The sequence below is a fragment of the Denticeps clupeoides genome, chromosome 19 (genome assembly GCF_900700375.1).
Source record: "Denticeps clupeoides chromosome 19, fDenClu1.1, whole genome shotgun sequence".
NCBI lineage: Eukaryota > Metazoa > Chordata > Actinopteri > Clupeiformes > Denticipitidae > Denticeps > Denticeps clupeoides.
This window is the reverse complement of record NC_041725.1, coordinates 2,988,752-3,004,793: the sequence shown is the minus strand read 5'-3', so window position 1 is coordinate 3,004,793 and position 16,042 is coordinate 2,988,752. Positions and strand designations below refer to the sequence as shown.

The following is a 16,042-nucleotide window of genomic DNA, read 5'->3' as shown; positions in this document are numbered from 1 at the left end:
CGAACTATCATTCTGATTTCTTTCACTATTATTAGTCACCGCAGTGGCAGTGGTGGCCTAGGTGGTTGAGGAAGTGGCCCCCGTAATCAGAAGGTTGCCGGTTCGAACCCTGATCTGCCAAGGTGCCAATGAGGTCCACTGAGCAAAACACCGTCCCCACACACTGCTCCCCGGGCGCCTGTCATGGCTGCCCACTGCTCACTCAGGGTGATTGTTAAAAGCAGAGGACACATTTCGTTGTGTCACCATGTGCTGTCTATCACAAAGGACTTCACTTTGAGTCATCATCAGCAGCTGATTTACTGTTTTGGGCAAGGTCTGTGTGTGTCCCTGCGAGTGTCTGCTCTTACCAGGCTTTGTGTACGTGATCGTTTCTTAGAATCTTTAATGAAACTCGCGTCTCTCCCAGGAAGACATCAGGAGCCATTGTTTCATTATTCCACAAGTCAACCCTGAACAAAAGCAGAAGACAAGAGCAGAAGCTAATTTTACATCGCAAAACAAAGTCACACACTCACATCCACAAACACAAACACACGTGTTTCCATGCTACAGGCTAGCTCACCGGCAAGTGGGTCAGAGACAGTGTAACAGACTTGCCACACAAAACTGCAGAGAGTCATATAAACCAATCAAAATCAGCCTTACCTGTGTCATAAATCTAAAGAGGATGGGGGACAGGGACGTTTCAATTCAAAAAGACATGCAAAGAAATGAATCAAGGAGTCCAAACAGCTTCAGGGCATGCAGTCACACGTCTCACGTATCAGTATCTGATGCTGAGCCGCTCGGGGACAAGCCTACCTTACACCTCACTGAGCGAGCAGAGCGCTATGTGAGACAGTCAAAGAGTGGGTGTGGTTAGTTTATGAATCCAGATATAAGTCGGGGTTCTCAGTTCCTACGCTTGGTTTATTAAGACCTGCTGATTGTTAACCTAAAATGCTGGATGGAAATTAGCACTAGAATTTCACAACATACAATGATCAACCACAACATTGTCAGGTAACGTGAAGAAAATTGACTGTCTCGCTACAATTGCACCTTGACAGCAGGTGGGATATTGTATATTAATATTATATTAAAGTATTTGTATGAGCTTGAAAAGAGCCAAATTTCGATGGCTGTGATTGCAGAAGACTTGGTCTGCAGTGGGCAGGACCTACCAAATTTGTGCCCAAAGCATGAACCGATGAACACAGTGTCCATCACAAAAAGCGTGGGCACACCACAATTGAGCAAGAAAAGAAAATGTATATATATATAAAATATATAGATAAATAATATCTATAACAAATAGGTGTGCTGGTCTGATGATGCACTATTAGAAGAGGCAGTGTGTTGCTTCAGAAAATGTTCCCTTCAAATCTAGGAGGTCTAGAGGGAAGTTTTTTGTGGCCAAATGGAGACCCACTAATAATCAGGTGGTCAGTCGTAATGCTAAAAGTTATACGCTAGTTAAAAATAAATAAATAACTAAATAAATAGTCCGCACAAAAAAAAAAAAGAACAAGAATAGTATGATTGGTCGTGCTTTTTAAGTGTGAGATCAAACTACTAAAACGTATATGGACGTAGCTGCACCTGACGACAGCACTTGCCTTTGCTAATAACTGAAGAAAAGTCTTATTTCTACAATATAAAGGTCCTCATTCTATAATATTCTGCTTCATGACAATAAGCTCAGGCACAAATCCTAACCAAACAACATCCAAGATGAAGGAGACTCACTTGATCTCCAGCTTCTCAATGTCTTCCTCCTCCACCTGAAAATGGGCTCTCTTCATGTAGCTACTGGAACGCGAGACCTACGGAGGGACAAAGTGGACAAGTTGCAACTAGAGAAAGTTAAATGTCTTTTTGTGTATTTCTGTAATCGCTGTATTTTTTTATATATAAGATATTACACTATATTGTTATGCTTGACAGACTCCATCCGCCGGAATCAAATGATTGTATGTGTACGCTCACCAATAAACACAATTCAGTTTCTGGTGTGTTTTTGCATCAGTGTCACAGAATGAGTCTTGTTTGCTCTACCTCAAAGAAAAAGGTCTCCTCAAACTGAGGGTTACTCGTTTTCTTCTTCACTTTCGTCTTCCTCTGGTCTGACCTAAATTAAGGAATCATCGTGGTTAAATGGTGACTAGTTTCTGCATGAAGTTATATATTTGAGCAGTGGTGGCCCGATCGGTTAAGGAGGTGGAAATGTGATTGGAAAGTCGCAGGTTTGAATCCATCAGCCACTGACAGGGTTAAGTGCTATGCTGTGGATCACGTCAAATAATCACTTTCATTTAAATCGCATTCTACATCTTCAAACAGTCCAAGGCTGGCAAGGAGAAAACAAGAGTTACGACTTGGCCTTGAGGACAAACAAATAAATAAATATTCAATAAGATTTTTACAATATGAGGTAAAAATTTATTTAATAAAAAATCTGTAGCCATAATTAAAAAAAAATTAAGAGTATATAATTGAGATTATATAGTGAGCAGCCAAAATATATGTATATTTTTTATGAACCCAGGAAAGTTAGATTTATTCGGTAAATGGGTAAACGTGTTTGAGGCAACGTGACATTGACGTGAAGTCCATACGTTCACGCCACTGCTTTTTATCCTGGGTAAAAATATGCCTGTTCATGTTCTCAGAGAATCTAATGATCAGTTTTTCTCCATTTAATTTACAGCAGTGAGCTAAAATGACTACAAGCCAGAGAGGCTCATATCATTGGTTCGTAGTTACTGTAATAAATGCAGTGTTATGTAGTGTTACCAATCCACATCCTACAGTCTCTATTAATAAAGGGAATGGAAGAGACGCTTCTCCAGAAGACCAGTGGTTAAAAACGCAACATCAACTCATAAAGACCACCAAAAGGTATGATCTTAGCACAAAGAAATCAATGCATATTGTTCATATCGGTATATTGCCCAGCCCTAGACAGGGTTCAGCTGGATTCTGCTGAGCCTGCAGTGGCAGATGGTTACTGTGGGGCCACCAGATGCATAAAGCCCAGAGTTAAGGCCGAGCTGGCAGGTGTTACCTTGCAGGGCCAACCAGCATGACCGTGGCGTAGGGGTCACAGTTCTGCCCGCTGATCAGAGGTAGACCCTGGCACGCGATAATCCTGCGGGAAACAGCACAGACACTTTGCAAGTGAGAACAGGACAGCGGCACGCTCACCCAGTGCTTTATAACTGAAAGATTTCAGAGATCTTCTGCAACGTTTTAGAAAATGAAACATTAGTGCATGAGATCGCGTAGTGCATGAGATCAATGGTTCATTCGTCAGGCGTTAAGACCGCAAGGAGGCAATCTGTAGAAAAGTCTTCAGGTCCCGTTGGGAAGGAGGTTCGGAGATTTGAAACCTGTGACAGCTGTGGTTCTGTTGGGCTGCAGACACTCTGGAATTTACTGGCCTTTCCGACCTTTATTGAAAAGGACCAGCTGACAAGCCTCCACACACACCAGCCGAGAGGATAAGATCGGAAAATCCGGTTAGGATGACGGTATTTAAAAAAAGATATATTAGAAATCCATTATTGATAGAAACTCGCTTGTGATGAATAAACAGAAAAACAAAAAAAGGAAGTGGAGAACAAGAAGTAATAAATGGAATAAATAAACTATTAACATACCTCCAAATTTTTAATTGAATAATATGAGCTCAGAACAGTTCCAATTCATATTCTTCATATTTTATAATGAGGAAGAATCATGTCAATATCCTGTCATGGAGTGACAGAGAAACAGCAAGAAAGTGTGTGTGCACATGTATGCATCTTTGTGATGAAAGCATTGAAAACCACATCACATTATGGTCGTCACAGGAAGTGGAGCTCTAGCTTCCTGTCGCGATGCCATCGCTTCCTCTTCTGTTGACTGAGTCTGAATGAATGTGTGCATGGCCATTAACACAGTTTTTACACACGACACACACACACACACACACTCATTTTCACACCTACAGTATGCAAACACATACGCAGAGGAAGTCCGCTGCATCCAACACGCAGACACTGTTTCTCCGATTCAGCACTGCGGTGAAGGGAGGCAGGTTGGCAGGAGGCTAGTCATGGAGGAAGAGCTCAGAGGGAGTAGAACATGGTGGTCTCTCTCTCTCTGGAGGGATCCATGGTGCTCTCTGGAGACTCTGGAGAGAGTGTGTGTGTGTGCTGCTGTTCTTCCTGGTAAATACCTAAACGCCGCTTTAAATCGTTGAGTATATGACAGAAGAATGCTCCTGTGCAAGTTCAAGATATGATAATGCCCAAACACCGGACAATTTTTCTAATTAATCTTGCCATTAAGAGCACAATGAGAGTAACAATCATACGGAACCGACGGCCAGGGCATCTACTCATACTTTCTGAATGAACATAAATGTGCCAGTAAAGCCACGCACTTGTTTAAAGGGTCAGTTTGATTTAGGTGCATCCTACAGTGCTGACCACAGCCTGTTTGGCCTTCAGCAGCAAGCAATCACAGAAATTTGGTCAGGCTCTCTTCAGGTTTTGGAAGCCAGAAGGATGGGAACTCACCGGACTGACAGCTGCTGGCACACCGAGCCGTTCTCTGTGATCAGCTCGTTCAACTTCATCTCCAAATGCACTTTTCCCTGACAGAAACAGAGACAGATGTTCCACACACTGATCTGGATTATTCTTTCATTTATATCTTTAGACAAGGACAAGATTTTTTTAAAAGGCTTTTCTAGTTCAAACTAAGCGCACACATGACTTTAGCTCCCATTTGAATGTAAATCGAGAGCAGTGCGTGCCGCAGTGTTTTTGTCAGGTCGGATGTGGTTAGAAAACAGCCAAGCATGTAAAATGGTGCATGTGTGTGTGGGAGTGTGGGAGAGTGTGAAACTAAGACAGGTCACAAATGCCAGAGGATCGCTGTGCTTCCACTAATAGAACTTCTTACCTTCTACTCACTTATGAAATGCTCCACATGCATAAACATGGTCACACACACGCCTTCAAATAAGGCCATTTTTTGTGACAGAAACCAACTGACAGAAAAAGAGACATCCCGATTCGCCTGAAGCAAGAGCCGAAGCGGTCTTACAGTCAACTAAGTGACCAATCGTTAATGGCATTTTCTTTTTGGTTCCTGCATGTAAAAAAAAAAAAAAAAAAAAAAAAACTCTTCAGTGAAGTGTATATACCTTCCAGCTTAATCATCAGCCCACATGGTTAATCAACAGCAGGGGCATCAAGTGCGGAATAACGTACCGCAATGATGTCGGACCTGATAACACACAAATTACAGATCCCATAATGCAGTGCACACTTTGCTGACAACGTCCACACAACGCTTTGGAGATTTTTAAAAACTCCAAAAAAAGAATTTCGAGCTGCTTCACAACCCATTTACAGTCAAGGTGGAAACTGCAAGGCAACTGAAGCACTGCATTGTGGGATCTGTAGTTTATAAGGGGTTTGACACCCATGCTTAGGACAAACTGGGGGCTATTTGATGAGGAAGGATTTATATTTAACTCAGAAAAACTGCCTGTCTGTTGCAAGGACGAACGGAGGGGGCAGATGGCGGGGCTGGAGAACCCTCTCATCGCACGAAACAAATGCCCACTACACCCACCCTGTGACATGGAATCAAATGTCAAGGTCTGCCCAACATAGGAAACGAGCTGATGAACTGTGACAGTTTAGCAAATCGAAATTATTAACAATGCAATTTTGGTCCTTCACTTTGGTTTTAAATGAATTCAACAAAAAACTAAATAAATCAAATAAATGAGGCTCAGCCTTCAGCAAAGTGAACAGCTAGGTGCACGAGAAAGACGAGAGAAAACAGGATGTGAATAGAGGTCCACGCCAGCACTACAGCCAACTGCGGGCTGACGATGACTAACTTCACCATGCCGCCATTGTACTGTGCAGGCGGTGACTAACCATGCAATTGGACCACACCAAGCACGGTGACTCAGCACACACAGGAAGCGAGGACAGACAGATAAAGTGGTGTGTTCGTGTGGAGAGTTACAGAAGCCAGTCCTGCATGAGGGCATGTTTGGCATTTAGAAATGCACATGTAAAGGTTTAGGTGTATTTAAGATTCATTCAGCACCTCAGGAATGCCTCATTTAAATGGTAAATTGGTGGCTTAGAGGGTAAGGAAGTGAACTCCTAATTGAAAGGTTGTAGGTTCAAATCACAAACAGTCAGGGTGCCACTGAGGTTGCCTTGATCAAAACACCGTGCCCACACACTGCTCTCCGGGCGCCCGTCATGGCTGCCCACGGCTCACCAAGGGTGATGGGTTAAATACAGAGGACACATTTCATTGAGTCACCATTTGCTTTGTTGCAGTCTCTCACAATGACAAAATCAACCACTCCACATTACACTTAGGCTCCCCTGCATGGTCGCTAAGGTCAGAGGTGAAAACAATAGAGGTATGAACCTCCAATGGCCTCACGATCCGATTACGATTATCAGTGCCTCTATATTGACGAATCACAATGCATGCCATACATTTTTTACACGGTCACGTGTTTTTGAATACAAGAGTTAAGGTCTTGTACACCTGTGTGGACGCTTCGATTTGAGCAGAAAAATGTTTGTATTGTTCTCTTCCAAGATGGCTGCCTGTAACCACTAGCAACTTCTCAAAATTCCCTGCAATGACCGAAGGTAAAGAATTGAACTGACATTATTGTTCTACTGTAATACAAATCAGTGAATAAGTAAATGACAGTTTTTCAGTGCTTTATCTAGAAATTAGACGTTTTCTATTGAAAAAGTTTACAATCAGAGAACAATACAAAGATTCCATTCGAGGCCTCTATTGAAAAAAGATAAAATTAAATACCATTTGTAATTTATTTTGATTTATAGAATTATAATTTATTTTAATGTCTAATACCTTTCTATTAACATTATTTCATTATTAATTCAGGTAAAAATTGGTAAACAGTTGCAGGTCAAAACCTTTATTCAAATATAAACAGTGAACAGCAATACTGAGTGTAAAACTAAATATTTCACATTTCACATGACCCTGGCGGGACTATTTAGACTGAGTACAGATTGACAACTCTACAACGTGTGGACTCTTTGATCGGACCAAACGAGTTGGGTGCATCGCAGCGCTCAGTGCGGAAGAAAATATAAACTCCCGGTAAGAAGATAATGTCGTGTTGTAGATCTCTGGACACTCAGCTTTTCCTCTATTTCCGCTTCATGTGTGTGTAGAATTGTACCGATCGCACGTCATGGCCGCCGGATGCCGTGCCGCGTGAAACTCGTGTACTCTGTAGATCAGGCCACCACAGAGCCCCAACGGGCTCTACTTTTTAATTTTAATTTTTATGCTGCTGCCAGAAAATCACCAAGCAACCTCTTATGATTTGATGGATTATGTTCTACATTACTTTCCAAACCCTTGGGAAACACTCACCTGAACCTCAGAGTTGGGGTCTACGGACTGTAAAGTAAACCAGTTCTCCTTTCCACTCAATTTGCTCAAGTCTTCCTTCCGAATTGCCACCTTCCCTGAAAGTGGACACATACACATTAGGTCAAGTGTACTGCAAAAAACACGCACGCTGTACATGCTACAAAGTGTAAAAGCGTCCATTCCTGTGCTTGATTAATATTGTTCTAACAATATACAAAATTGCTATAGAGGACTATGATATTAAAGGACTAATGTCCGTGACTATAGATCTGCTGTTGGCAGCGAGTGACGGCTCTCACGTGATCCTGTAGGATTTAAGTCAGCAGTAATTCATCAAACACTGTCACATGTGAAAAACATGATGCTCAGAAACTGATTCTGAGGAGGCTTGGGTCCTCCTTAAAGACAGTGAATCTAAGCACAGTCATTTTGGGAGTCCTGGACCAAACTTGCAACAATATATGCGTACACCAGTATGTCAATTATTTCTCAACTCATTTCTCTCAAATGTAGTAGTTATATCGAGTAAATCTGGGTGGAATACCACACTCACCTACTGGCAGATCCCTTTGGAAAACACCCTTGGCATACACATAAAAGGACAGGCACTGGAAAGGCCGGGGGATTTCAAAGTAAAAGTCCTCTCCATACAGTGGGCTGCAAGACAGCAGCACAATGCAGTTTCACTCATCATGTAAAACTAAATTGCATTGAAATTGCATTACTTTAATGCAAACCAGACAAAAGAAATGTAGGCACTGTGTCATGGCGTCATTTGAAACTAGGCCTCTGATTCAGGATTTTCTTTTCTTCTTTTTTGATGGCGGGTTCAAAAGACACAAGAGTACCTTTCCTGAACACACAAACCCTCCCACTCACACACAACACACTCAGTCACTGACTAACTGTTCACATTCAGGTGGTGCTGTGAGAGAACGGCACTGATTACACTTCCGGTTGGTACGTTTATATCCACAGACACGTCAAATGAAGAACACAGTGGCATCTGGTGGAAAACGGGGACTTTAATAAGGACCAAATGGCGAACACTGGATCAGTGAGTCATAAAATTCCAGTAACAACTGGTGAACCACCTACAGGGTCAAAAGGTTACAAAAGAGAAACATAATCATGACACCGAGCGTTCTGAAGACACCGTTCATGGGGTTTGCGAGAGCCGAAATTTGACTGAAGAGTCAGAACGTGAACCCAGCCTGGTGAGGTGCACCTGCTGAAAGATTGTTCTGAAAGGGTGTTGACTTCCAAATTCCCCACATCCACAATGCAAGATTGTACAACTGAAAGGACCTAAAGGATCTGCTGCTACCGACAACAGAGGTCTGCTTTGGAGACATTGGTAGTACAAAGGGGACAATATTAAGTGGGTGGTCATAATGTTAGGTTATCAGGTACAGTCATTTAGTGTCTACACACATGGGTTATGCTGACATTGTATTTTTAGATAAACTATCCAGATTTCGGCCAACATGCAGTAACCTGAGACAGTAAGTAAGTGAGTGTGTGTGTGTAAGATTATATATATTATATATTTCCCTGCACTTTTATGCTCCCCTAGTATTAGGCAAAGGGAAGCATAAAAAAGGAGTGCTGCAGACCTAAAGAAAAAGAACAGAGAGAAATAAAGAAATGGAGTGAATTAAAAAAAGGAAAAGAGATATTGAGACAGCGTGTAGAGAGCGAAAGGCAAGAGTGCGTGGGTGTACACACTTCCTCACGCAGCCAAAGAGCGGCCTTTGAACACATTTACAAAAAGCGAGAGATGAAACACACACCAAGTTGTGAAATACCTAGAGAAGGAAAGCCTTGAGTGTGTGTGTGTGTGTGTGTGTGTGTGTGTGCAGGATGAGGCAAACACCAGATGACTCCCTTCTTCCACATATTTCCACAAGTTTCTAGAACTACAAAATGCAGTCATTTTAGGACGCCTTCCATAAAACACAGCTCTCGTGTGTGTGTGTGTGTGTGTGTGTGTGTGTGTGTAACCCACCTTAAGGTTTTCTCACACACTTGAGTCCGTAACACCTCTTCCTGGTCAAGGTTAACTGTACAGAATGTGCTGAAGTCACGAGGTCGGGTCGGCCCAGAACTCGGGCCCAGGTGCTTTGCTTCACCTTTTGAAACAAAGACAAATGCAATGGATGAAGATCAGAAAACCAATAATGTCTTACTGATGCCAACATGCAAAACACATCACCTACATGAGAGCAAGAAGAGAATAATCAAGATACAGATATTAGCAAACGCGTAGCCATCTCCTAACACAGATAGAGCCCAGTCCTAACAGCAAATCCTTAATGTTGAAAACATTTCAAATAAAATGTTATGTATACAAAAGTAAGTAAACTAAATCATGTTGCCACGATGATACCAAATTTTATTTATTTCCTGTTTCCATATCTTAGGTCTTAAATGCAATATTATGCAAATGCAAGTATTACTTAATTCATTACTGTGTATTAATTAAGCTGCTTTACATTTACATTTACAGAATTTACCAGACATCCTTATCCAGAGTGACGTACAATCAGTATTTACAGGGACAGTCCCCCCCTGGAGCAACTTAGGGTTAAGTGTCTTGCTCAGGGACACAGTGGTAGTAAGTGGGATTTGAACCTGGGTCTTCTGGTTCATAGGCAAGTGTGTTACCCACTAGGCTACTACCACCCTTGTGCTTTAGGGAGGTTAGGCTCTGACCCGTAATGTACCGTAATGAATTATGATTACTGTATTGAAATAGAAAAGCACGGTAGCACAACCTGCTTAATTTCTAATTTATTCGTGCACGATGCAGCGCCAGAGCGGTGGATTTCGGGTGATCGCAATGGAGTGGATGCGGGTTCGGCCCAGAGCAGCCTGGCGTAAGTTGTGGTTTCAGACGGGAAGCTTAGAATTCCTCCCTGCTACATCGACACCTAAATATCACCTCAGCACACAAACACACTGGATGCGAACAGAAAATCACACACATTTTGCTCTCACACACACACGGCGTAAGGAGTCAGGTGTAGGTCACGCTAACTGTGCACTGTCTCAACAGAGATTTTACTTTTTCCCGGGACAAGGAAACGGTCCCGGGTTTGACACTAAAACCAAACGCTCGTAAAACAGTAATAATAATAATACCACTGTGCATTCAGTGCAGAGCTGCATAATTTAACCCCCAGAATATCACAGGAGGTGACTGCTACTGTAACACAGCACCTGCTGAACATTTAGAACAGTTGGTGAATAAAAATGATCTCCTGCAAGATGGAGAACAATATTGTATTAAGAGAACAGTGTCACTTTCTCTTCACAATGTCATCGTTTCATGGAAACAAGGGAATTCTGCAATAGTTGTTACATTGCATGCAGCTTGGATTAACAGTGGTTTTGTTTAATTGGTTGATCATTTAGCACACTACTGTATAAAATACACGCTATCGATCGCTGCAACCCCCACATCCGAGTTGCAAGCGACAATTTTGTTTTCTCACGTCTGTGACTCGCACAAACAGGAAGGGAGAACTCCGCACAGACTCCCGGTGGCTCTCTCGGGGACATCGTGAAGCGCCTTTACACCTCGCGTCCCATGCCTCTAATACAGCTACACACACACACACACACACACACACACACACACACGCTCTCGGGAGAGAGGCGCCGTACGTTCAGCGTAGCAACGGAAGGAAAGGTAGACCGCAGCCGCGCTCAGCCACACACAAACAACACTACGCCGAGCGGGCCGGAGCCGCCGGGGACTTGTCCTCTCTGGCTCCTCCCGCTTCAGGACGCCTGTCTGGCGGCCTTCACTACAGTTAATTGACTTTCATCGAATTCGACATAAAAAAAGATTTAATTGGTCTTTTTTTCCCCTGATTTGTGCCCTCCCTCGTTACTAACAGTTACTGAGGGAGCTAATAAGTTCATATTGAGACCGAGGTCAGAGGTCAGAGGAGTGTCACCATGTTACGAAACACTAGGATTTAGCAACAGGCTTATTTTACTGGCCTCTTTCGCTTACTGTGGATTTGCATTAAAAGGAGGAAACGGTGTCTGTGGTTCACTCCATCAAAGTTCGGAATTCTACTGTGGTGACGCAGTAAATGCGGCAAACAGTCTTACAGCACATCACAGAGGACAAATGTCGTTCACAGGAAATAAGCAAATACATGAGTAAATGGATCAAATGCTGCGAACACAGTTCCTCTGAAGTGAACTTTCATTCTGGAAATCCACCAGACAGTACTTACTTTAAAACCTTCCACCCCAAACCGCTGCTAATACTTCTTTAGCCAGATATGGGAATGGATTCATGCCCCTCAGGGAGCAGGAAAATAAAAGTCATGCACCTCCTGCAATTTAAGGGAGGAGGGTCCATAACTATCATAGTCATCAATATAAATAAATAAATAAATAAATAAAAACACACCTCTCTCTCTCTCCGTTCCCTGTCCTGGCTCTGTTGTTATAGTGACCTGTACAGACAGGTTCATCAGTCGAAAATAACATTAATAATAAATGATGATTCACTTCCTTTACACACACACACACACACACACACACACGTGTCATGTCATGCACGGCAAAAGAGCACCTGGCACCCCGAGATATAAACATGTAACGGTCAGACGTTAAGCCGGGAAAAAAAAAAAAAAGCCCGATAAGCAAATTAAATTGCATACAGGAAAAGGACTAGATTGACAGTTGACTGAGTGGGTGAGTGAGAGAGTGAGAGAGTGAGAGAGAGAAGCAGGCATATGACGCCTCTTTAAGGAGCTCTTTTTGCAGCTGATCCATCGTCGGTGCATTGGTCACCCGAGGGTGCCCCAGACGCCAGGATCTGCCACCTTCACCCCCGTCCCCGCGTCCAGATCTCAGCCGCAGCTGTTCCCCTGGCCGGCCTTCACTAGAGCCCGCCTCGCTGGCACACCTGCTGCTGCAACAGCATGCCTTCATTTGTGTTTATGGAAATGCGCATGTTTGGGAGGAAGAAGTGCCATGCAGGGGTGTGGGGGGTAGGAGATGCACCAAAAAAAAAAAAATATTTTTAAATCAGTCCTTCATAATTACTACATTGTACACAAACGTTGCTTACTAATTTCAAATAAATCAAATCCAACATCATTATATTTCACACAAAACCAGTGCAGCATGTCAATAAAATGACAAACTGTTTATGACAAAAAAGTGGTGGTTCTTGTTTAATACATACAACTCAACATGAATATTTCTCTTATATGAGCTACATTTACCACAAACAGTTTAAAAAGAAAAATATAACAATGATGCAGATTTCCTCCCCACCCAAAGAAACTGAAATAGCTTTCTGGCTTACAAAGTGATCAAGTGAGACAATGGACGAACATCCATGGATTTGGTGTTATTTCTGTGAATATTTATAAAAGTGCAGATTGATAAACAGATTTGGGAAACTGTAGGCTAAGTTACATTCTGCGCATGTAATATGTCTTTGGATAAATTAAGAGACCAATATTTTTCAATCGTGATTTACTTTTTAAATATGTATGTATTTACACACAATTTACAGAACACAAATGGAAAAATGTTGATTCATTTTTACTTTCACCCCCGCTCTTTGGTCTGTAAAATAATAATAATAATAATAAACTCAGGTATGGCTACCACTGCCAAATTCCAAATGGAAAAAGCTCTGGAAATCCATAAAAGCCTCTATATCCATATTGTTCAACCCTGTTGGTCCTGTTGTGAGAACTGAATAAATAATAAAATAAGACTTAAAAAACATGCAAAGGAACAATAATAATAATAATTATTATTATTATTATAATAATAATAATACAAGAGATTGATAGTAATCAAGAGATTGTTTAGATGCTGAAAACCAAACCAAAACCAACTTCACCAAACGTGGCTTAATAACTTTGATTTCACAACTGCACGTTTAAACAAAATTTTTTTACTTTAAGGCAACCAGCTGTGAAACATTCTTAAAGTTCCCTCAACTTCATGCCCTTGTACTTGTGGCATAGGCATGAAGTTGAGAGAACTTAAAAATGATTCACAGCTGGTTGCTTTAAATTTTTTAAACAGTGTAGTTTCCCCTTGACCAAAAGCACAGGCAAGAGTTAATAGGTGCCCAATTAAAATAATAATAAGCATTTTTTCGGATTTACTAAACTAAATCAGATGCAACACATTCACACTAGGAGCAGGTATACAGTTGGGCGTGTATCTAATAAAAACACACACATTATTTTACTATAAATTCTACTGTAAGAGATGCCATACAACAGAATAAGATGTGTTTATTACCTTATTAATTAGTCTTTAATTATAAATGCTTCACGAGAACAGACCTTGTAAAGTCTGGTTATTTAGTGAAAGCACGAGCACGAACGGGAGGGTAATGAATAGGTCAATTAAATATTTTGTGAAAGCTACTCTGAAGACTTGTTACTCTGCTCAGCGGAGGGGAGATTTCAGCAAACATCAATCCATTCGCAGCATCCTGTTTGTGGTTTAAGCGCACCAAAGGCTGCTTTTCTGCTCAGTCACTCAACCTTACCTTAGTCTGTGGTTTGTGTAAATATTACAGTATTTTAGACACCCCTATTCTAAAATTCTTGTGCTGCCTTACATTAAGAAAACCCCAACAATATATCAGAGTCAATATTCACTTTCTGGAATTGCAGACTGGTTCAATTTGCACAAGTGACCCAGGAATGTTGGTGTTTTTTAAGGATTAATAGGGCAGTTGTTTCAAAAGGCCATAGAATGGAACTGGACCGGTATAAAATAAAACAGGTTACAACGTAGTTCTTGTTGGCCAAAATTCTAGGCCCTTAGTAAGACATGCACTGTAGTCATTTATGTATTTGGCCAATTGTTCATGATGAGTGCCACCTCAGGAAATATTATAAAACATTAGGCCTATGTGTGTCATTTATATAAAGCTATTTGAATGTCTGATGGTAATAATGCACAAAACTAAAGTCCATACTGACACACACACAAGCCGTGAATTTTAACAATAATCACGGATACCCCTGACATACCACAGGGAGCGGAGCGTTCCAAAGTTTGAGACCCAAGGTACAAGAACGAAGCCACACTTCGCACAGCATTTTAAAGATTGAAAGACTTAAAAACGAAGAGGCAAACATCACTCCAGAACATCAAACATAACTACAGGAAAATGCTAAAATAAAAAAAACATTGCTTATTAATACTAATACACAGTAACGCCTGACGTGTCACCGTTAATCAGAAAAAAATGATGATATGTACAACGTATGTGTATGTGGCGTGACGACTTGGCACATAAGCAGCACTGCTGACCATACAAACTCTACCATACGAGTTTCAGCATTAATCGTAATTTTAAGAGGCATTCGTGGATTTGATCTGGCACTACGCTGGTTTCTAATCCGGCTCAGTACGGCCATATCTACTGGAGGCTCACACCTCTTCACTAGTCCAACTCTGGTCCACCTTCTTAAAAGCGGGGACCCCCATTTAAATCATTAACTCATAAATTCATACAAAACCACCACAATCGGGCCATCGGAGTCGGGAAGCGGCAAACCAGTTCACTAGGAGGAGAAAAGGTCAGACGATTGACCTTGTGCCATAAGACCTGATCTGGTGCTGAGCACAGGGCGGTAAAGCGGATCCATCGATTACGGCGGAGCAGAATCGCGATTATCCGGCTCGACATTGATTTATTTGGGTTCAATACCGTTTAAGTCCCTTTTTTCATTATTTCTACCCGCCGCGTTCTGTTGTGCTGATGAGCTGATATGAAGTCGGAGTTCGACCAGCGCGACGTAAAGGTCGTCGAATCGTTCCGATTAGTCGCCTCGATGACTTTCTGAGCAAAGTGAACGAGAGACAACTTCCTGCCGCTGACATTTCGCAAGTTTCGCCGAGAACCCGGGAGCGCGACTCGCCGCCGCCGCTTCGCCCCGGTCCCGACCCCGGCAGCCCGGCGGAGCTCGGGAGCCGAACGTCGCCTCCCTTCCGCCCGCATGAGGAGCCGCCTCGGCGCCGCCGACCGAGCCCACGGAGGCCGTCGCCCCCTCGGTCCCCTCGCGTGTGCGCGTTCCGTCGTGCCGCGCGTCGGCCCCCGCTCCTCCCGGAGGTTTCCGGCGTACTTACATATCTTTCCCCGGAGGCTTTGTAAAACCCGAATTCTCGCGTCGTCTTCTTCCGCCATGGTTCAACTTGTGTGTGTGTGTGTGCGTGTGTGTGTGTGTGCGTGTGTGTGTTCCGTTTATGAATGCGAGCTGACGGCCAGCCCCGCTGCAGCGCCGCGCAGGCCCGGATTGGTCGACGCAGCCCGGTGACATCAGAGCGGGGACTCGGGCGTGAATCGGGTCCCTGGAACCGGCGACAGGCGACGAAATACACAAACGCAAAATCGAGGCCGCTGATTTCACCTCCGTGGGTCCCAAATCGTTCCTTCTGGGTCCCCATTTTTGCAGCACAAACTTTTTTTTTTTTTTTTCTCACTTTTTTTGAGTGATTAAAAAGTTTAACATCCACTGTTTCATTCCATTTGATCTGTGAGGTCACCAGGAGGTCACCAGAAGATATGATCACTGTGCACAGGCAGGACCATGGC

General features: G+C 42.7%; 1 protein-coding gene across 2 annotated transcripts in view; it reads right to left on the bottom strand.

Annotated features, from left to right (window-relative positions):
- The window catches only part of rasa2 (RAS p21 protein activator 2), a 38,329-nt gene extending 22,636 nt beyond the window's left edge, over positions 1-15,693 (bottom strand). The window contains exons 1-9 of one of the 2 annotated variants that reach the window (XM_028961723.1): positions 15,577-15,693; positions 9,443-9,566; positions 7,988-8,091; positions 7,435-7,529; positions 4,548-4,624; positions 3,050-3,133; positions 2,041-2,113; positions 1,732-1,808; positions 351-452 (exon numbers count right to left, since the gene is read on the bottom strand). In XM_028961723.1, the coding sequence (XP_028817556.1) occupies positions 351-452; positions 1,732-1,808; positions 2,041-2,113; positions 3,050-3,133; positions 4,548-4,624; positions 7,435-7,529; positions 7,988-8,091; positions 9,443-9,566; positions 15,577-15,634 (794 nt within the window). In that variant the 5' untranslated portion in view covers positions 15,635-15,693. Of the gene's footprint in view, positions 1-350; positions 453-1,731; positions 1,809-2,040; positions 2,114-3,049; positions 3,134-3,991; positions 4,373-4,547; positions 4,625-7,434; positions 7,530-7,987; positions 8,092-9,442; positions 9,567-15,576 lie in introns of those variants that run through there. The other variant, XM_028961724.1, reaches the window with a different exon arrangement.
- Positions 15,694-16,042: the final 349 nt, after the last annotated feature.